Raw genomic sequence first — 23,385 nt, forward strand, 5'->3', positions numbered from 1 at the left:
CTGCCTTTCAACTGGGGGTCTCCCATCCAGTTACTAACCAAAGCCAACCTTCCTTTAGTTTCCAAGATCTGACAACATCGGCACTACACATTTTACCAATCTAGAAAATAAAAAATAGCCCTCAAAAGGCCGTCTGGTGCCACAAGGGGAAAAATGCATGGAAGATGATTGCTGACAGGAGAAAGGGAAGGAAATCTTGTGAAAGCTCTACTGCTCCTAGATGCCTCTGCATTCACAGCAGGGAGGAATGTAAAACGGAAAATCTTCACCATAAGGATGCAGCCCAAAATACATTGAGAAAACCAGTGAGCAGCTGATACAATATGACTGGATACAAAGATTTAATACATTGTTTGATTTCCATATATACATCTGCACATAAAAATGTAACCTTATTGGTCTCTATAGAAAAACATAACAAGCTGTGTTTTTTTAATTGCTGAAAAGAAAGCATGGATTCCCCCCCCCCCTGCTAATGTGCAAGAAAGTGCATATAAAAGATATTTAATCTACAGTTAAGGACATTTTTTTTTCATCCTAATGGCTATCCAATCCATCTCGTGCTAGAAAACCAAAGTTTGCATTGCATAAGTGAAATGCTCATGGCTGTAAATATGCACATAAAACTCAGTAACTTTACATCCAATGCCAGCATAGCTCAAAACTTTAGCATTTCCCATATTTTATTCTCAGTAATCATTACAATGGCCCTATAAATTAGGTGGGGAGCTGTGGCATGCCCAAGACAAACACATGAGTTCAAGGCCTTTCTGTCTCATTGCAATTAGGCATCACGTTGAGTCCGACCACACCAAAAGATGACTCCCAGGAGACAGAATTGGCTGTTTAGCTCTACGAGGCTGCAAAACAAAAGCTGATACTGACAAACCAGAAGAGACGGATATATACCTCTATCCTAAACCTAGACTTATACTTTTCTAAGCCCACTGACTTTAATGGATTTAAAATGGTATCATTCTGCTTAGGACTGAACTGATAGACACCTCCCTAGAATTCAAAGGTTCTTTTCCCTTTTATCCATACCTTATGAACTTTGCTAACAGCCGAATCAATAATGCTAAATTGAGTGAACTGATATTTTCATGCATCCAGATAGCAAATTTAAAGCAAAAATTATTACAAATTTGTATTTGCTGTGCTTTAAAATGGAACTGTTGTTTATTGTCATCGTAAAGCATTATCCACTAATCCGTTCGCAACTAAACTCTTTCAAATGTTGTTCTACTGATGTCATGGACAATGCACGGGAGCACGGGTCATGCAAGGGGTTCTGTTTATTCTCTGTTCCAGAAAAAAGCAAGCCCTTTGGGCACAGAATCTTCACCTTCAATCTTCTATGCAGCATCTCGCTCAGGCCTGGCATGAAACGAGAGATTGACACCAGGTAGGTGTTGCAAACCCGCTTATCTGGGATTGGCAGCATGCTTCGGGCTTTGATCAAGCATGCTTCTCTTTTGCAAATGTTTTATCTTATCTTAATAGGCAATAACCTTGTTTAGGAAATTTCAATGTCAAAGCAAACAGAGGCCAAGAAAAGGCGTGGGCAGTGATTGATCGGAAGGTTGATCTGCCTTAATACCTGCAGAGAGTCATTTGGCTTAGGCAAGGAGCTGCTTATACAAAAAGCAGTTCCAATGCATAGATGTAGCTCCCTTAAAATACAAGGGTGTCACCAAAGGGAATGGAGATCCCTGCACCTGTGAGAGTTCTATGAGTAGCATGATGGATCACAGCCTCAGAGCATGGCCAGCGGCCAAGTTGTTCTTTTCTTTTTAAAAGAAGATGTAGAGGGATGTTTAAAAAATGCTGACACTTCGAAAGGCATGGTAAACTTTCCTTAAAAGCAGGCCTCCCCATCTAGTGTTCTGTGAAAGCGAATGCAATCCATCACCAGCAAATGTATGGGGTTTTATAAATTTTTTTGCTTCCAGGGCAAGCAGCTACCTGTTGACTACCCTCACCCCACTCCCCACAGAAAAATGTGCAGTTTTCCAGCTAAAAATCCTGCTTTGCATCTTCTAGTTCAATCAAAAGAAAATGCATACCCCTTCAACTAAAACAACAAAACTTGTATTATATAATCCCTACCATAAACACTTGTCGAATATGTCTAGGTGAAATAAAGGTTCACGTCTAAAGGAAAACATCTTTAAAGTTTCAAAATAGAGAAAGGCTGTGGCTCAGAGGTAAATAGGGCTGCCAGATCTACCCTCCTGGTGGGATGGGGTGGGGAGAGCCTGGTACTCATCTTTTGAGACCCCTTGTGCATGCAAAGCATGTGCGCTCTCAGCACAGAGCAATGGCATCACTTCTGGGAGTGATGTCATCGCTTCCAGAAGCAGGCATGCCTGCCGCTGGGCACACCACCACCGGGCGTGGGACTGGCAGCCCTAGAGATAGGGCATCTGCTTTGCAGACAGAAGGTCTCAGGTTCATCTCCTGATATTTTCAGTTAAAAAGATCAGGTAGCAGGCAGGGCGATGTGAAAAAATCTCAACCTGAGACCCTGGAGAGCTGCAGTCAGTTAGAGTTGATAATACTGACCTTGATGGACCAAGGGTCTGAAATTGAATTAGTCAAATTAGGATTATGAAAAATAACTTGCCAAAATCCTCACTTCCCCCACCATTTTTACCCAATTTAAGATCATCCTTTGAGGCTGAAGAATATGAATGATGTTAATCAACTTGCTTGTGCTGTGTATAAGTTCTTGAAATGTCTCTCCTGAAAGAGATAGCAACTATTCTAAAAGAAATTTCCAACAATAAATAGAAAGAAACATACTTTTTCTTTTAAGGAAACATAAAACCCAAGTTGTTTGGTACTGTTATTCGCTGATGCTTCGCTTAGACAAATTCAGTCAAGGAGGTCAGTAGGTCAACAGTATCTTTCTGTTCTGTAACTGGATTGTTAAGAAAAGATGAAAACTTCCCTCTGCCTCTTGGTTACATAAGAATCAGTAGACACACCAAGAACATAAAAAGGTTAGCAATCAGGGAGGATGCACAGCCAGATAAGTGAACTCCGGGACCCTTTTGGCCTTTTGTATCCGGTTGCCAATCCCGTAATTCACGGCCATTTGAGTCTTTGATAAATTTCATGTCTGGGATGTGGCTCTGGATCCAATTTTGATAGTACGTAAGTCGACTATACACGCCAGGACGGTTCTTGATAGCACATCCTTCTCCCCAGCTAACGATGCCAGCCAAAACCCAAGAATGACCAACAAAACACACCATGGGACCTCCAGAATCACCCTGGGAACCGAGACAATAGAAATCGTTAATAACAAAACCACCTCATCTAAGGACTAATTTATGCATTACAAAATTCTCAAGTTCCCCCTGTGTGACAATCCCACTTGTGTCAACCAGAAATTCTTGGAGAGTTCTGTGCTAAGACGTTATTACCAGATGCACACAGGTCCTATTCAGATTGGGACTATGGCATCAAAGAGAAGGTGCTTTGGGAAAACTGCACAGTTTTCCCAGCTTGAAATGGTCCCAGGGAGAAACGAATTTGTAGCACATCGGTATTCATGAGTTTTCACCTCAGAGGAAACAATGACTCCCTAGAGCCTTTGCAAGTCAGGAAAATGGCACGGGGGGCATTAAGCTGCCTCTCCTTGCACACTGTGGTTCTGAGCCAAATTGCACCTGCACATATTGGGAACTCTCAGAGTGTGTGTTATGTGTGGTCAAGTTAATTCCGACATGGTGACACTATGAATGAATGCACTCCAAAATATCCAGACTGAAGGCCATGGCTTCCTTTATTGAGTCAGTCCATCTCATGTAGTGCCTTCCTCTTTTTCTACTGCTTTCAACTGTTCCTAGCATTATTGTTTTTTCCAGTGAATCATGTTTTCTCATTATGTGTCCAAAATACAATAGTCTCGTCTTAGTCATTTTAACTTCTAGAGAGAATTCAAGCTTGATTTGATCTGGAACCCACTTATTTGTGTCTTTGGCGTTCCATGGTATCCTTAAAATTTTCTTCTAACAGTATTTCAAATGAATCAATTTTCTTCCTGTCAGCATTCTTTATTGTCCAACTTTTACATCCATACATAGCAATGGGGAATACCATAGTATGAACTCTCCGACTACATTATAAATGTTGAAATGTTGAAATGTTAATTATGACCTTGTGAAATTCAGAAACTGAGTGATAATAGTGGATTATCAGATACGCTAGAAATATTTGCGGGCAATATTCAAGGAATTGTAGGAAAAGCTCAAGAGTTAGGATTGAATCCAACCAGCTTTTCTGCCAGTGCGAAAGGGAGAAGGGTCCCCTTAGTCCACAAAAAAATTCATGTTGAGGCTCAAGAGACCTTCGTAGACAAATAGGGGCTATAGTATAAGGAGAAGAACTGGATGAGATTGAATGAAAAAATTGTCTGGATCCAACCCTAATCAATTTCCATTGCACTTAAATTCTGGAAAGATCAACCTCTGGAAATTCTGGCAAGATCAATTTCTATGTTTCTAAAATCTGGAAAGATCAAACAATACCAGATGCTAAGACTTGGTGTTTAAATTACGGGATCTGACTGTGGTGTGTGGGGGTGAATGACAAGCTATAATTGGAACTAATAGAATCCAGAAACATTTTCAAAGGAAACAGTGCTCCATTATTATTTTTTGAAGAACTTATGGACAGATAAATGGGTTTTAAAATGCAGTGACTTTTACAGCAAAAACATTTGTTCTTTTACAATAACAAATTATCCTTGAAACTGAAGCTGCAGTAACTTCCTGTAGGCTATTTATAATATTACTGTAATTTTCCCAAAAGTCTATATAGCATAACGGCTTTTAGACAAAATATTAACCAGATTATCAAAACAGTAAGATTAAAAGGTTAAAATAATGAAATAAATTTACCTGGTTTAGAAAATACCAGGAAAATAAAAAATAATGCCTAAAGAGCCACAAAAGAAAGCTCCTGTGGGTTCATAATGAAGAAAGTAAATTGGGAGTGAGCAAAACTTCCTTAATAATTGTTTTTCCCTATACCCTTGTTCTTAAACCATGCATTTGCCTTTGATTAATAGGTACTGCAGGTTTCTGTATGGTTTAAAAAAGCTACAAACCTGTTCAACCACAAATGGGGGGGAATATCTTCCACTATACTGGTAAACTTCCTAATATTGATTCATGTTCTGGCACAAAAGCTAAAAGTGACAAAATTGCATTGGGGTGATGCTCTAGGATTTGCCCCAAACTCTATGGTTTAACCAGATTGTCTCAGCAGGTTGCCAACTGTGGCTGGCAATCCTAACCTCGAGAGGTGGTAGGACAAAAGAAATGGATGTGTACGCCCTAGGAAATAAACTCTCAGCTCTCTTAACATTTTTTTTAAAAAAATTCAGCTTACAGTACTCTTCTGAGTTAAAGAGTAAAAAAGAGGGAGGCAGGTATGCAGGAACTTCTGAACAGAGCAGCATCTCTCCCTCCCATCTCCCTCCACTGTCGACGTCCCCCACAAACAAAGCAGGTGTTTTGGAAGGAAGCAGAACTTAAAATATTCTGTCTCTCTCAGATTCTATTGCCCTTATTGAATTTATGTTCAGGTCTGCAGACTCCTGAAACTGTGAGAGCTATAAGACTGCATCTGTGTGCAAAGATCTCGGTGTGCTTTCCCAAACTGGTGATCTACAATTAACTGGGGAGGTTGCTCAGAAGGAGGGTCGAGTGATTTAGAAGCAAGCCCTATCTATATTTGAGAAACATCAGGAGCTGCCTCTGGGAGACTGTGCTGGAATGGGAAGGTGGGGAATATGGGTTGGATCTAGCCAGCTTTTCACTCAACCTGACCCAGTCACCCTGGTTAGTACATCCCCTACCCCATATGGCTTTTGTATATGCAATTGCAGGTCCATTGATCCCCAGCATGGTGTTTTTGGGTGGTCAAAGGAGAACTTTCCTTCCTTTTCTACTAGCAGAAAGGCTAGTTGCATCCAAACCTATGATAAAGATTTATAAAATTGTGCTAGGTGTGGATAGAGAGACTTTGAGGAGACTTTTCAGATGTAACTTCCATGCATTACCAAGATCACACCGACCACACATAACCCTATCCAATGCATGCGATCATTGTGTTGCTGAACAGGGGCAACACACATATTTTGCATCTGTATACAACTTCAGTTTGCACAAACTAGGATTGCCAACCTCAGGGTGGTGGCTGAAGATCTCCTGGAATCACAACTGATCTCCAGATGACAGAGCTCAGTTCTCCTGGAGAAAATGGCTGCCTTGAAGGGTGAACTCTAAGGCATTATACCCTGCTGAGCCACCTCCGCTCCCCAAAACCTATCCTCCCCAGGCTCCACTCCCCAAATCAGGAATTTTCCAACCTGAAGTTGGCAACTCTTAACACCAATCGGCCACTAGATCTAGATTTATCAGGGTTTTGCAGCATATATAAAGCTACATATTCGTAGAAATTCTGCAGGTTGCCCCCTTCACACAAAATGGCAACCACATGGAGTGCCACGAGTACAGCGCCCTTCCACTATGGGCTATGAGTGATCATGGATCCAATATCTGAAATATCGCTTATCTCCCATTCTAGTAGTCCTGTTCTTGTAGAAGGGAGCAGGGGGACCTAAGGCAATTGATCAGTATAAACTCAGGAGAGACAAAAGAAAGTACTCTTTTTTTCAGTTGGTGGTGGTGGCTGATTTAGATGTTGCTAAAAACAAATTCATGGACTATCCATGATATCCATAGAAAATCCATGGTATCCAAATGGAACTGACTCAGAGGCACTGTACCAGTGTGGAGAGCTATAACTTTCCTAATCTATTTATGAGCTTTTGAGGAATAGTTGGCTAGCCACTATGAGGAAATAGGAGCTGGACTAATGTGACCTTATTTCAGCAAGATTCTCCTTTGGCTTATGCTGTAACTTTGCCTACCCTTGAATTAGCAAGTGCTGTGATTCTCTCACCTTGCAGGCATCTCTCCGGCCCTCTGCAAACCCAGCACAGATCATATCATCCTTGATAATCCGTGGGGTCAGGCCATCACCCATGTTGGTTCGGTAGAGTTCGCTGCATCTCTTGGAGTCAATGATGGGCACCTGCAACTTCTGGAGGGTTTGTGGAGAGGGAAGATGAACTGCAAAGACAATACCACACACTGCTGAACCGGAGATTCCTAAAGCCCACCCTCCTGGGCTCTCCTCCCACACATCTGCTACCATTAACCAAGCCACTCTGTTCATGAGGGAAAGTGCACTGGTGGAGAAGACAATTAGGGGCCATGATGGTAAAATGTAGGGTTCCCAACACTGCCTCAGTAAATGACAAAAGATTTGGGAGGGAGTGCCTGGAGAGAGCAGAGTTTACGGAGGACGTGATGTCACTTCCGGATGATGTCACTTCCTACAGTATTACTATGAGGAGGCCATTTTTTCTTGGGGCAGCGGGAATTGCCTACACACTGTCCCTGTCAGTCAGTCCCTAAACCCCCACTTTCTCCACCATAATTTTTCTGTCTCCCAGACCTACCTGAATGGCGCAAGTTGCCCCATCCAGTGACCCAGCAGAGTTTGCCTGGGGGAAACTTCACAGAGACATCTGGCAGACAGATGGGCAAGATCAAGTCTGAATACTGGACCCTCTTGGACAGCTGCACAAGGGCTATGTCCCCGCTGGTAGTCTGGCCGGCATAGGTTGGGTTGACAATGACCTGCTTCACTTCCAGACAACATGCCTGTGGCCCAGGGTTGGACAATTGGGTTACCCCCAGGAGAACACGGTACTGGGACAGATCCCTAAACCTGGAAACAAGACAGCAAATGTGGGGTAGGTTGCAGAGGTTTTCTAGAGTGGGAGACAGTAGGATCGGTGGGAATCAGCAACCCGGGTTTCCCAGCCCCATCTACTCACTGATAGAAGCAGTGTGCTGCAGTCACCACCCAGTCTTCTGAGATGAGGGACCCCCCACACACGTGCCTTTTGTTCAACTGTAAGCTGATCTGCCAGGGAAACTCTCCCGGCACTGTATCCTGGCCCTTCACAATCCGGTTGAGACTGATGGGAGGCTGTCCACAGGCTGCAAGGGAAAGCAGAGCATCATTCAGACTGACTTGAGGGCTCTGACTTACTAGGGCACTGAGATTGTACTGATCCAGGTAAAATATATTGAGTCAGTCTTTCTGCTTGGAGTTTTATGATGCATTCAGCCGCGTGCCGATTGTCCTTGTCACAACAGGCAAGAAAACAAGCCCACAGCATGCAGAGACAGGATGATCAGCCTCCTGTGAAAGCAGCTCCTTCATCTGGGCCTCTGATTCAGGAGCAAGTAGATATGCTGATCACATCTGATTGAAAAAAGGGCAGCGCTACCCACCCATAGAATAGCCAGATTGGAAAGAGACAAAGCCAGAGCAGCAAATCGCATATAGATGCAACAGGCAACCGACTCTACCAAAACAGGAAGAAATGCCCACTCTTGAGATATGTTGATTGGAGAAGGCAAGGGAGCAGAGATTTAGGCAGAGGTTCAACAGGCAGCCTTGTCTGTGCATCAGCACTTAAGGATCTCAGAAACTTTGTTTAATCTATCTCTTGCAGCACCTCTGCAGCAGACACTGTGAGAATTACTAAGACAGCAGTACAGTATATTCAATATGGAACAAAATGAATGGGGAAAAGCAAGACATTCCCCTTGCATACTTAATTCATCCATAAGCCCAAAGTCCTATCAAAAAGAAGCTGGTCATAGACAGAAATGAGCTAGATTTTCAATAATTATAGACTCACCTCTGGATGCTTGATTCTCCTGCACGCCTGTAACACAACAAGGTATAGATAAAGAGGTGGCCCGGAATTACTAAAAGTGTCCCTGACCTAAGAGACCTGATTCTTAACCAGCCATATGGCATCTCCAGCAGGTAACTTTTCTTCATTACAGGTGGATGCTTTTATACCCAGAACTGTATCTAGAGAAATCCGGAAGTTCCACCCATTCCCCTCCCAAAGACAGGCCACAGAAAGCTAAGCACATGCTGAACCCCCTGGACAATTGGAAGGCCATTGTTAGCTACCAGCAGTGAGCAGGAAAATGTCAGTGAAGTCTCCAAAAGAGGTCTCAGAGCACGCCGTTGGCTCAGGGTTTGTTTGTTTGTTTTTATGAAGAAGTGGGCTGAGCATGTATAAAAGGAGCAGCTGACACAAGTGCAGACATTTTAAAGGATGGGCTGTAAACTCAAGAAATTGATCTCAGTACATTTGAGAGCTGCGTAGACAGCAACAAAAACAGAGTTGGCAAATATTAAAGCAAGGAGCTCATCCAGCTGAAATGCAAAGCTGCTTCTGCCATTTTTATGATTTGGAATCTCGGATAGAACTAGAATTCTTTTCATCTTCTTTTCAGAGTATCCCATTCAACTGCTGGCTCTGGAACAATGCAGCCGGGCCTCGGGTGGCGCAGCTAAGCTGGCTCCAAGCCCAACCCATCACTTCATCCCAACCCACATTGATAGATCCATGCCTTCCTGTCGCCAGTCACAAGTAGGAAACAATAGACTGGTATGGCACAGAATTCCTCACTGTCTGGAACATCAATCTTCTCTGGTCCCTCTTGATCAGATCAGTCTGGTACTGCCATAGCATCACACTTTCCATTCCAGACCAAGGCCCAGTGTTCTGAAGACAATCTCCCTCTTCAAAACCAATTTACCAAAGCCGTAATTTACTTTCCCCCACCCACCTGCCAACACCCTGAAACCCAATTATAACATCATCAGAATCAACTCAAGAAACTGTTACGGCGCCTCTTTATCGGCATTAATGACCTTTCCCTGCCAGCACTCGTCTGGCGCAGGCTCGTTAAGATGATATCGCTACCCTTGTTAGTACATTGAAAAAAGGAAGAGGCAAAATGACACAACCCTTTAGCTACATTCTCCCTGAGGCATCGCGTTCCACAAAAGTCAGAGGCCCTGTTACCTCTCAAAACGGGGTCTGCAGGGGATACCTTGTGGTCTCGTCTGACCTGTAGCCATCCCCAGGACAGGTCACCTGGGAGACAGTATTGCCACAACTGTTGGTAGCAACAAGCAGTCAGAGATGGTTCATCTCTGAACACAGAATTTCACCTTAAAACTAAGGATACTAGTCCCTAGTATCCTTTTTTTTTAGTTAGAAAATCCTCTACTGAGAACCTGCTGCTATACAAAGTAAAAATCATAAAAACAACATAAAATTGATACAATTGAAAATTAATTGAAATCTAGCTATTAAAAATGTATTTAAAATGTGTACCCGTCCTCCCCTCAGGAGACCATTTCACCTGGATATATTGGCACAACATGTTGTCCCAGAATCCCTGCTCATTTGCAAAATTTCTGAGGTACATTTTAGACAGATGATCCTTCTTTCATTTTTCCAGTTTTGGCAGTGGGTTTCTGTTCTCTGCTTTTGACTGTTGGTTTTATAGATGCCGTTGTAGTGCACACACTACACATTTTCAGTTTATACGTAGAACATGCACCATGTATATGTATAATATTCATACAAGGCTGATTTATTGATGTACAAATAATGTTAAAATAGCACATGTTTTACATAAGAAATACAGTGAGTTTTCACACAAAAAATTCCATGAAACCAGGGGTTGATTCTCACAAGATCTATTCTTTAAGGCTTGACTAATGTGTCTGAGAAGCATGATTCCCACAGTCCCCAGGACTTCTTCCACAATGTATCTAATGACACGTGCTTCTTCTATTTGTGTGCAGACATGGTTACAGACCACCCAAGCAATGTCCATCCGCCTGCAGGAATGACTGTCTCCAGTATAATGTACTATCCATTCCTCCACCATTCATGGAGGGTAAGTTCATCAGTGGCTGTAAACTATTGTGGCTAAATGTTCAGAGGCGGCAAACCTCTGTTTACCAACTGTTGGAGGATAATGACAGAGGCTTTAGCCTCTGCACCCCTGGTTGGGACATCTGGCTGGCCACTGTAGGAAACTGAACTAGTTAGGTTACTGATTTGATCCAACATGGCTCCTCCTAGGTCCTTATTCATCCTAGTGGAAAGAAGACACATAATTGGAGCATCATGGAAACAACCACAGAAGGCAGCCTCCATGCAGATCAAGTTATCATGGAAATCAGATCCAAGATGGTTTTAGCAAAGCAATTTTTAATTCTTAGTACTTAGTTCTTCCCTATTGTTTTCCTGTTACATACCTAAAGTTGATTTATACCAAATCAGACCCTTAGTTGATCTAGATGAACATTACCTACTCTGACTGGCAGTAGCTCCCCAATACCTCAGCATCTTTACCAAGGTTCTTCCACCAGAGATGCCAGGGACTGAAGCTGGGATTGTCTCCCTGCAAAGTAGGTACTCTAGCAATCATACCAACCCATACTATACATGTTCAAATATTAACATCTTTATGTTCTTAAAAATACTACATCCTTCAGTTTACATCTGCAATGGTAATATGCATATCCTAATTTGTCCTACACTTTCCCCCTTTAATTGACTCTTAACTGCTTTCAACATTCCATATTCAGGCCTCACCAGGGCAATATAGGTGGTTTGTTTCTTTTAGCTAATGTACAAAGCCGCCATCTCCTTCATTCTTGGGGAGTCTCCCGTGTTAAGCAGAAACACCTACTTTTTCTCTGGGTGGCCTGGTTTTGCTGCTTTCGTGACTGCAATGAACCATTTTGTTTACCATTATATCTCACAACAGGATTCAGCTAGAATCTCACATTTACAAAGGGGCACAAATAAACTCTGGGTTGGAGCTAGCCAGATTTTTGGCTGGTGAAAAAGGAGGAGGGGTCCCCTTTAATCAAAGTCTCTGCTGGGGATCCTAGGACATGCTTTGATAAGAGCCATATGGGATGGAGAGTGGTAATAAGGAGAATTGGGTAAGATGCTGGATAGAACCTGGCTATGTTTGGGGCCAATTTCTAAAGAATTGACCCCCCACTGAGACCACATCATTACCGTTTTAAATCATGTGATATCATCAGGAGACTGCAGAGCACGCACACTCAAAGAAAAAGAAACAATGTACCCCTCCCACCAGAAGCCCCTTCACTCCCCAGTTTCAAGATAGGGGGACCTGGCAACCTTGAGTTCCAGAAGATTTAAGAATCCAAGCAAAGGATCATCAATTCTCCAGGTTTGGAAGGGAAAGTTTAAGAGCTTCTAATAACAAGCTGCTGCAATTAGGATATACAGATGCATCAAAGCACATTCAAGTGCTGCTGATTTGAATCTCTCCAAAACCACAACCACACAGAAATAATCTACCAAGATTAAAGAGCGAAGCAGAAAAAAAATGAAAACTAAGCTGGCAAAAAAATAAAAAATAAAAACACATAGAGGGAGGCAGAGTGATTTAATGTCTGTGAGGGGAAGAAGGAATGTTTCTGAAAAATGTACCCTGCAGGAGTGTTAAAAACAGGCTGGCGAGAATATTGGCTGAGCTGACTTAAATGAGGACAAGAGCCTGTAAAATTAATAGACCATCAAGGAGAAGTTAAAAGGAAGGAAGGTGGGCAGGAAAATATCCTGGCAGAAATGCAATGGAAAGTTATCCTCAGGTGAAGAGAAAGATTGGTGGGGTTGTGGGACTGCTTGTAAAGAGATTCTGGCAGAGAACTGGGAAACAGCAAATTCTCAAGAACTTGGTCTTGGCCCGACTCTTTGCTCCAGCAGAAAGACAAATACTCTCTGCTGTGATTTCAAAACTAAAACCATCTGGTTGCGATTTGTGAGAGTGAAGTAATGTGGATTTCAAGGCACAGCTGGTTGAAATTTGTATACCATGTTCACAGAAACGATTCGCTGGTGTTGAGAAGGGACCACAGATTGGGAATTGTATTGAATTTTGGTGAAGCTTGTTAAAAACAATCAACATGTCTCTTCATGGATTGATGGCCTTATTAGAATTTTGCTGGCTATGAAATGGGCCGTATGTTATAAAATAAAGCTAAAAGATATACACAGTCCTTTGGAGCAACTCCCTTCTGTAGTTCCAAACATGAGCAGACAAATTTTGTGGAAACATCTAGCAGGTATTGATGGTACATCAGCCTGTTCCATGTTATCACTTACTAGAAAGGCCCCAGATATTTTTGGTGTGCTGGTGTTTCACTTGCAGTCACAGTGCATATAGTTTTAAGGCCCCCTAAAACAGTCTGTCCTGGGCTTGTGTATTCCCCAAATGAAAGGATTAAGGATTTCTGAAAATGCATATGGTGTGATATGAAAAGATTTTACATGGGAAAAATTTACATTCATTCATTTCAGCATAATTCTTAATTAATTAATTAAAAAATTATATCCCGCCTTTCCACTTGGCTCAAGGCAGCTTACAGTAAGAATTTTTAAAGTACAAGTTAAAACTAAAATAATATAGCAAGCCCCAAATGCCCCCTCAAGATGCCTGCATGACACTTTTCAGAATGCCTACCAGAACAGATAATGATCTGAAGATCTTAATATTTCACCCAGGTTCCATAATCTCCAACATTTTCATAGGTAAGAAATAGAACACCTCCAATTCTCATAACGTATATCACAGCCTGACTTAAACATCGCTGAAGGCATCTGCCTTCTCTGTGCTATATTTGTCTTCACCATGTCCATGTAATTTAAAAGCTTAAGAGGATGTTTGTTTTTTCATTTAAAGAGATCACTAGAAAAACAGAATTGTCCTACATGAGGTGATCATCAGTGTGTGAAATGGCAGAGTGTGGGCGCCGCACAGTGCCTCAGTGTTCATACGCATGCATTGATGCGAGAGACAATGCATCAGCTCCCAACTCTGAATTGGGATTCACACTGGGATTTCACAAGCCTAGCCACTCATACTAAAACTACCCCCAAACACAAAAACCGGGAAGCAATTTACTAAGTACAAGGAATCTGAAAATAAGAGTTTCCCCAGTCACTTGAGACAGTTCGAATGTATCAAATTCCATATTTTTGTGACTCCTGGTGTGAGATCTCCTTAAAAGAAGGCTAACTACAAGTGCTTTCAGACCTAGCATATGCTTCTCCCGCTGGCAGCACGTGCACCACTTATTTCAGTGACCCAGGTTCCACTGCAACAAACAGAAGGGGGGTGCATATATTAAATATTTTCCAACAGTCACTGCAACACCCACAGGCACCTAATTATAGGGATGCAATGTAGCAATCCTATGGAGATTGATTCCTGGTGATAACAAAGATCCTGTATTCTGATTAGAAACTCTGATCCAACTTACTTCTCCAAAGCTGCTCCCACAGCTTTTTTCCCTATCAGTAGCACCAATGTTCTTATCACAGGGTGAGCAAGCAAGCACCAAGCAGTCACCTGGAGTCACATAACGCAATCTGAACCTTGCCTGTTTCTCTGGGAAATGATCTTTCTGAGCTGACCCAGTTTTTACAGTAAGTATTGATGTATAATTTTACCAGAATGTTAATAGAGTTAGCAGGTCTATAGTTAGTCAAATGGCAATGTTCTACCCCCTTTTAACAGAGGTACAACAGTACTCACATTCCACCCTAAGGGTACTGTGCCTGTAGAATTAATAACGTCAAAGAATTTAGTAATAACATGTATCCACCAGTCTGGATTATTCTTTAAAAAAACCTGCACCAGGGATGTCATTATCCCCTGGGGCTTTCTTGTTAGAAGGCTGTACAATTAGCCCTTCTCTTTCCGCTGGCTCCTACTGGATAGTGCCTGCGTCACTGATGGTGAAACACAAGCCTTTGTCCCTATGGCCACCTAAGATTGTGAACTGTTTCTAAATGGTGTGTATGAGAGAGGAGAGAACACTCAGTAAAGAACGCTTGGCCACAGTACCACATGAGCACTCAGGTAGTCCCCTGACTACCTGTGCAAATATACCCACAGATCCTTGAATGAATGCGTGTCAAAACCCAGCACAAGTGTGCAACGTTGGAACAAACGAACAAACTAATGAACGAACTAACTAACTAACTCATCCTCTCACAAAGCTTTCTTCACTAAAGTAAGTTTCCCCTCTACTTATGTTTGCAGAGTGATCATGCTACCATTACAGGATAAGTGTTATCACCACCATAGTTCAAAATGGGTAAAGTCCTTTCCCTTCTGAAAAGATTATCTGTATACATCCTACAAAACAAAATGTTACTGATTTCAACAGAGCAAAGCCAGTGCTGATAGATGTTTAAAGACTCTTGTGAGACTGCTTGGCAAGAGCTGAACCAATAGAGTCATTAGGAATGGGATTAACAATAAAACTGTCAGTCTCATAACATCTTTTTATAAGTGTATGTTGCAGCTGCATTGGAAATGCTGTCTACAGTTATGATCACACTCATGGGTAAAAGCTGTGGAAAAAGATCAGGACTAAGGGCCTAACTCAACCCTATGCTTCTGCTAAGAGACTTTCAAAGAAATCTCAGGGTGTTCCTGCACAGAACTCCAGGCATATTGTCTAGTCAGGTCTTAAATGATCAATGAGTTGGAGCACCTTCAAGTTTCAAGAAAAGAAGTGGAGGAGGGGGCATGACATATTTCTAAAATGGTGTATGGCCTCCTTTTCTAGGTCACTAGGTCACCCAGTGACATTAACTGTATATGATCAACAAAAGGATTTTTTTTCTTCATACCACACATGGGGTTAGATCTAACCAGTTTTCTGCTAGTGAAAAAGAATGAGGAATCTCTTTTGACTAGTCAAAAAGCTGTTCTGGGGATCACTGGTCCTGCATGTACAAAATCCACGTATGATAGAGGTAGAAAAGAGCAAGAGTCCAGTAGCACCTATAAGACTAACAAAAGTTGTGGTAGAGTATGAGCTTTCGTGAGCTGTGACTCACAAAAGTGAATACTCTACCACAAATTTTGTTAGTCTTATAGGTGCTACTGAACTATTGCTCTTTTCTACTGCTACAAACAGACTAACATGGCTACCATTCTTGACATATGATAGGGAATATTCTAAGGAGGGTAATTGGGTCACACTGAGGGCCAAGCTACACATGACGAATGAGACTTGAACGGCAAGTGTATTTCTCCCTGTTCACTTGCCCTCCACTCAATCCACTTGCCGTTCAAGTGTCATTCGTCATGTGTAGCTTGGCCCTGAGTGAAAAATCTGGCTGGATCAAACACAAGGAATTTGTTCCTACAAGGTATGGCAAGGGTCACTAGCTTAGAGGGCTTTAAAAGTGGATTAGACACATTCAAGCATGAATTTAATTGGAAATTTCATGTTCAGAGGCAGTGTCCCTCTGCCTTCTACTGCCTTCTTGCCTACCTTGTGGGTTTGTTGTAGGCATTTGTGGGAAACAGGATGCTGGACTAGATGGACTATTGGTCTGATGGGGGTCAGGGAGGCACAGCAAGTACCAGCTTAGTTAAAGTTGGGTTCCAATATCCAAGAAAAATACAGTTCCAGGTTTGGAAATTCCTGGAGATTTGGGGGTAGAGCCTGGAGAGAGCAAGGCTTTGGGGAGGGGCCACAGTGGGGTATAATGCCATACAGTCCACCATCCACAGCAGCCGTTTTCTCCAGCCGAGCTGATCTCTGTCATTTGGAGATCTGGAGACCTCACTTGGAGGCTGGCAACCTTAACAATTAAAACTGGAAGATGAGTACCATGCAAGCACCGTGGTAGCACTGGGGGGAGCTAAAGAGTAACTCATATCCTACCCTTTATTTACTGAGCTGCATCCCACAATCTCTTTAACTTGAATATCAAATGTTCATCTGGAAACACTGAAGGGTATCCCTCACTGATCAAGTAGGTGTGCAACAACAACAAAAATTGGGTTTCCCACTTTGGAATCTCCGAAGCGGGAAAAAGAGTTGGAAATAAGCGATTTCTGAAGCAGCAAGCCTCTTCGGAAATCGCTTATTAACTCGCTTCAGTTTGCTCCGTAAAGATTTGGAGCACATCAATAAACGTCCCGCCCCACTGCTTATTTCACTCGATGGGAGGGGGAAGAGGGGTTCCCTCTTCTCCCTCCCATCGGGTGAAATAAGCGGCAGTAGTTTTTAAGCCCTGTGGCTTGCTTCAGCTGGCAGGTGGAGAAGTCCTGCCTGACAGTTGAAACTGGGGTTTAAAGCACCCCTTTCTCTGCCGCTGGCACACAGCACAGAAAGGGGTGCTTTAAACCCCATGCCTCGCTTCAGCTGGCAGGCAGGGAAGTCCCCGACTGACAACTAAAGTCAGGGTTTAATGTGGGGCTTCCCCGACTTCAGCTGGGAGGGAGAATCCCCCACCTTCCAGCTGAAGTTTAAAGCACCCATTTCGGGGCTTCCCCGGGCTTCGGCTGGGAGGCAATCTCACCTTCCAGCTGAAGTTTAAAGCCCCTTTCAGGCACTTTAAATTCAAACCCCAAGACTGGCTTCAGCTGACTGACAGAGGAGGGCGCTCCCCGATGGTCAGCTGAAGCCAGCCACAGGGTTTGAAAGTGCCCCAAAGCTTTCTGAAGTGACCAGAAACGCTTTGGGAAGCTTTACTTTGGCATTTCCAAATCAAGGCCATCATGCTGGGTTCGATTAGGAAATCCCAACTCTTTAAAAATTGGGTCCAATTCAGGAATTTATCCCAAATCAGAAACCCAAATCACACACTCCATCTTGCCGGGCACAGAACAGCATACCCTAGTGACATTCTGGGATTCTGCATTTGTAAATGCAAACCTGGGTCTGTATGCTTGAACGCCTCCTATTGTCCACAGTGTATGCAATCAGAACAACTCCAAGTTGCCAGCTTCCAATCTGGAGAGTCTTCCTGTAGCTTGAAGAGTTACAAGAGTATGCAGTAGATGTACCACCCATCTCCTAAAACAGCCTGTTCACCTAACCTTCTCCCCCGTTTATTGGAAGAAAAAGATTAGGCTTGCCATTTGCTTGCATTGGCAGATAAACCCCTGCCTTCAAGAAACTCAGAAGGGAAGAAATGGCCATAAAATGGCCTCTATAGGGACTCTGTAGATTAGGGGAAATCCTACAGCATAATCCAGAAGTGATGTCATATCCTCTACAAACTCCAACCTCCCCAGGCACTGCCCTCAAAATCTCCCAGCATTTGCTAAGGCAAAGATTGGAGTTGTGATTGCTGAAAGAGGTGAGGGGAGGGTGGTCCAAAACAGCAACAGGTTGGGAGATGAAGCTCTTATTGCTGCAGGAAGAGCCTTGGAGTCAAATGCTGAACAAGACCCACCTTTGGTTTGATCCGATATGGTTCTTCCTACGTTCTCATGACCCCAAGAATCCACCCTCATGCCTAATCTAGATAAAGGGACATAGGATTTCTCTTTCTCTGCTCCCTTGGAAAAAAACCTCAGCCTTTCCCTTCCCACGTGGCACTACTGGCGAACGGAAGCAGTTACAGTTGTCAGCAAGCATGGAGAAAAATGTCCTGTCACTTTAACAGAGGTTTAATGTGTAGATATGAACAGCTGAAGATTTTCATGGCAAATAGGGAAATAACATCACATGGTAAATCCTCTATTGAAAGGACTGAATACTTTTTTCCTCCAGGCAGTTGGCAACCCAAGAAGCAGTACAGAAGCCACCTAAACTATCTGAAGGATTATCTCCCTTTCACACATACTACTGGTTATATGTCCCTTTCAAGTGACAGGTATACAGCTGGGATTCTCTTTTGCTTAGCGGAGCAGCCCTGGTTGAAGGGACATCTGCTGTAAACAGAGAAGAGCTTTCCCTTTTCTAGCCATTTCAGGGCCAAGCTAGAAGTGACAAATTACACTTGAATGGCAAGTGAACAGACTCACATGTATTCCTCCCTGTTCACTTGTGTTCCACTTGCACTCCACTCGATAGTGCAAGTGAACAGGGAGGAATACATGTGAGTCTGTTCACTTGCCATTCAAGTGTAATTTGTCACTTCTAGCTTGGCCCTTTGTTGCTCACTGGCTTGTTCAATCCCTGTCCCAGTAAGAGAACATTCAGACTGCAAACAATAAAGCTTTTCACAGTGAGCAGCTAAACAGGATCATCTGCTAACAGCAGCAGGTCAAACTGCTACAAGACCAACTGAGAAGCTGGCAACCCCTCTAGCCATGCAGCATGTTCTTATCACCTTGCTTGATTTGTCAGTCATACTTGGAACAGCTGCCTGCATTAGCACCGCATCAAGCGAGCCTGCACATCTTGGTATTTGCAGGCAAGAGTATAACCACACGCCTTCACATGTCCAGGAAGGACTCGGAAAGGCTAAAGTCATAAGAACATAAGGAGAGTCTTAGTCGATCAGACCAAAAGTCCATCTAGTCCAGCCCACAATCATTAACCAGATGTCCTCCAGCAGCCCACAACCAAGGCAAGAAGTCAATAGCCCATACGTCTGTTGTACACCAGAAAGTGGTGTATATTTTCAAAAGGCATTTTCAAATGCAATCAGCTTCCATTGCTCATCTCTGTGATACAAAAGTATGTTTTTTCAAGCTATGATGGCAACATGGATTGTAAAAAATCTTGCATTTCTGCAGTGGTTTCATTCACACTTGTGTATAAGAGAGGCAAAAAAGAGCCAACAGGTGCATTTGTTTGCATAAGATAAAACATGGCTCAATCAGGTTCACAGTATAAATATGAAAACTACATTTGTAATAATCGGGGGGGGGGGGTTCTGGGAAAAGAGGTGGCAGAACTCTCAAGAGGGCAATGAGGAAGAAACACACGGGATTCTTTGAAATCATATTATTTTCAAGCACTATTGCCGAGTATTTTCAAGAGGTGCCAGAACTCCATTCCCCCGCGTTCCCCCTGAAAAAAAGTCCTGGTAATAATGTTTATTGGCATTACAAATGCCTCCACTACTTTCTTCCCTACTTGATAGCAGTTAGATAGTATTTTCTACATATCAAGTAGGCTAACAGTTAATAACTCGGAGGCCTGTTCCCTGGCCACCTCATCACGCAACACTCTTCCTGAAACTGAGCTGGAATAGTGTCTGGTTGAAGGGGTCTGGTTGGTAATTTTCCTGAGAATTTGTTCTTCTCCACCTTGTTCCATTACAGAAGAAAGGCTATGAATGCACTATTAAATGAAGAGAGAAGATCTGCTGAAGCCTCACAACCTTAATGCCAGCTGTTGAAATGTCTAAATCCAAACCACCTCCAGGATGTTTAGAAAAAGCAAAAGCAACCAGGCATTCTTAGAGCCATATGTGTTGCATTTTAAAGAAGCAAAGGCAACTCATGAATGATATGTACAGTAGAGTTGCCAACCCATTTTACTTAAAGTGAAATTTGCAGGGAAACTGGAAGGTCAATCCAGGGTTGTCAGGTCTTTCATAATATCAGAAGACCTCTGACTGGCAACCCTCTCTTCCCGTCGTAATCACCAACATCATGTGTGGTGTGACATCACTTCCAGGGAAAACCCAGAAGTGATTTCATGTCCCTCTCAGAACCACCAGAAACTTTATGGCTTTCATGGAGTTTCTGGCAATTCCTAGAGTGACGTGATATCACACCATGTGCAACACCAATGCCCCCATTTCCTTGCCCAACCACCTTCTGGGTGCCAGCCATCAACGGACAACCCCAATTCATGCTTCACCCTAACTATGGTTGTCATCTGCCTACCGCAGGTGAGAAAACTCTCAGTAGCGTGCCCCATACCTCCCATGCTCATTAGAACAGTGGGAGAAAATAGGGGAACAACATCATACAATGTGGTGACATAATTTCTGGGTGAGGACCATCCCATCCACATTGAGTGATTCTCTAGGAATTCTACTGGTCTGTGTGGTCTTTATCATATTGGTAAATTGGTACCAGACTGGGAAAATTCCTAGAATGTTGCTCGATACGGTGATATCACTGCCGGGTCTGCACCCAGAAGTGATGTCAATGCATCACATCTATGGTTTCCAAGCCAAACCTGGCAACTGGCAGAAGGGTTGGGGGCAGAGACACATGCGGGGGCGGGTATCACAAATATGATGTGGAAGTAATGGAGGTAATTCTAGGAATCACAGGAAACTATTTTATCTCCCTAGGAATTGCCAGAAACTCTAGTTTCTGGTGATTCCTAAAGGAACCACTGTTGCCTCTGGGTCTTTCCCAGAAGTGACATCATCATGCATCCGACATTGCTGAGGGTTTAAAAAAAAAATTTAAAAAATTCCCACTTGGAGTGGTGGTGAGCAACATCATATGAAAAAACAGGCATTGGTACCCTGTCGGAAGACTAACGAAAAAAATTAAAATCTTCTGCAGCTGGGCTGTAAGAAACTACTATATAGCTTGTGACTTTTTTATTGTTTTATTGACTTGCTTGGGTTTTATTATTTTAGTTGTGAGCCATCACAAGCAGGTTAGTTGTGAGCTATCACAAGCAAATTCTCCAAATAAATACATAGAGGAACAAACACCAAAGAAGGCAATAAAAGTAAGTATGAGATAAACTGTCCCTGAAGTGGCAAGATTTTTGCAAGAAAAATGTCATACCAAGCACAGGGTTACCACCACATGCCCTCCAACATTTCACCAATTAAAACAGGTACATAATGCTCCTGCACTGAAGGTCACATCTTCAGCCTCTTCCTCTCATTACCGAAGGCTCTCCTTTGTCACTTGTGAAGGTTGTGTTCATTTCCCCTGTCTTATCCCTGTCATTTTCCATGTCATTCTTCCACCAATTTTAAAATGACAGTTCTTTGGGGTTAAAAACCTATCAGAAGCAAAGATACGTCATTGTCTGAGAAAATGCAACCACAGCTCAAAAACAACCTCAGCAGCTGCAGGTCTATGTGATATGGGAGGTAAGAACCTCACTGGAACCTTTGCATTCATGTGCACATGCATGTATGCTAGCTACCATCCCACCAAGAAATGTAGCTTCTAGAGATGCCATACAGAACAATTGTACATGTGTAGAGCCACTGAGTTCAATGGAACTAGCCCTCACTAGATGTAATTATGGTCATTCTATTATATAAATTAAAACTGATGGAGGATATGCCGAGCAATGGCTATCGGTCAGGATGACTGAATGGAACCTCCATGATCAGAGGCAATATATCTCTTTGAATGCCGGAGGACAAAAGCAAGGAGCAGCTTTAGCCTCTGTGGCCCTTTCGTGGGCCTTCTGGGCATCAGATTGGCTACTGTGTGAAGCAGGATGCTAAACTAGATCAACTTTTGGTCTGATCAAATACAGTTCTTATCCAGTGAAAAGAGTTTAAATAATAACAGCAGGTTTTTAAAAGATTCTAAACGTGAATGAAAGAAGCTAAGGGAGAAATAGATTTCAGAATTCCATACCTTTGTTGTCTACCGTTCTTGCAGATCTGATTCATAGCTCATGAACATGGTTGTTGTACCATCTTACTTCATACCCCTTCTCTCCCAGGACTAGGAACAAATCCTAACAGGCCTCACCTTCCTGATCTAAAACATGCTGGATTTTCACTCCAAAGTTTTAGCAACCATAGAAGGACAAAATGGCAGACTTCCTTACCCATCAATGCCAGCAGAAGCATTAACAGACGGGCTTGCCTGGTGGCTTGCTGTTGGACCACTTGCCGCCCCACCATGGTGGGCCTTGCCAGCACCAGAAGAAACCAAATAACGAACAAGGAATCAGTATGTAGCTTTCCAGAAATGGGACACAAAAGTGATTGGGAGTCGTTGACAGATAACCAGTGATGAGGGAGTCATCGCGCTTATATACCTGCCTGCAGAAGCTGGGATGGGTGTTAGACTAGAATGTTGACCGACAAGTTCAGCAGATCTTGGCACACGTCTTCACCTTCCTGTCTATCACCCATCCTGCTGTGGCCAATTGCCCAGGCTGCCGGGCTGATGTGAACAGAACTGAGAAGCCACACCTGGATCTACCATGCCCAGCCATCTTTCGTACCGTCTTATCCACCTTCAGCTCCTTACCAGCCTACCTCCTTTGTCTAGCACTTTGGGAGTGGTGACACCCCAGGTGACCTAAGCTGAAATCTGATCTCTTGGAGGCAACTCCTTGAGTACGCAGCACTGCAATCAATAATATTCCGGTAATCTTGACATCACTGTCACATTCCTGATGGAGCTGCAGAAGGATTCTGCTCTAGCAAATTCACCAAAGGTAAAATAGTTACAGCAATGCACTCGTAAAGGATTCTGAGGTTGGATATTGCACTTGAGAAGGGGGTCCTTTGGGCAGTGAAGAAATAAAGATGGGAGAGTGAAGGATTATGTTGTCTCTGGTTCCCTTGTGGAGATGACGGGCAGGTAACTCCCTGCCAAGCTGAGGGGTCAGTGCAAGGATTTCTGTAGCTTGTGGCATGGCTGGAGGACTAGTTCTGACCCAGCTACCTTGAGCTCTCACCTCTGAGGAAGACAGTACAAA

The 23,385-nt window shown here is 43.1% G+C and overlaps 1 protein-coding gene across 1 annotated transcript; it reads right to left on the bottom strand.

Moving 5' to 3' along the window:
* Positions 1–370: 370 nt before the first annotated feature.
* LOC129340121 (serine protease 27-like) lies at positions 371–22,663 on the bottom strand. Its single transcript, XM_054994710.1, has 6 exons — positions 22,504–22,663; positions 8,801–8,827; positions 7,925–8,090; positions 7,544–7,815; positions 6,982–7,151; positions 371–3,278 (listed from the first exon to the last, which is right to left on the bottom strand). Exons 1-6 carry the CDS (start codon positions 22,577–22,579, stop codon positions 2,967–2,969), a joined length of 1,023 nt encoding a protein of 340 aa, XP_054850685.1. The 5' UTR covers positions 22,580–22,663; the 3' UTR covers positions 371–2,966.
* Positions 22,664–23,385: the final 722 nt, after the last annotated feature.

This window comes from Eublepharis macularius, chromosome 12 (genome assembly GCF_028583425.1).
Source record: "Eublepharis macularius isolate TG4126 chromosome 12, MPM_Emac_v1.0, whole genome shotgun sequence".
NCBI classification, from domain to species: domain Eukaryota; kingdom Metazoa; phylum Chordata; class Lepidosauria; order Squamata; family Eublepharidae; genus Eublepharis; species Eublepharis macularius.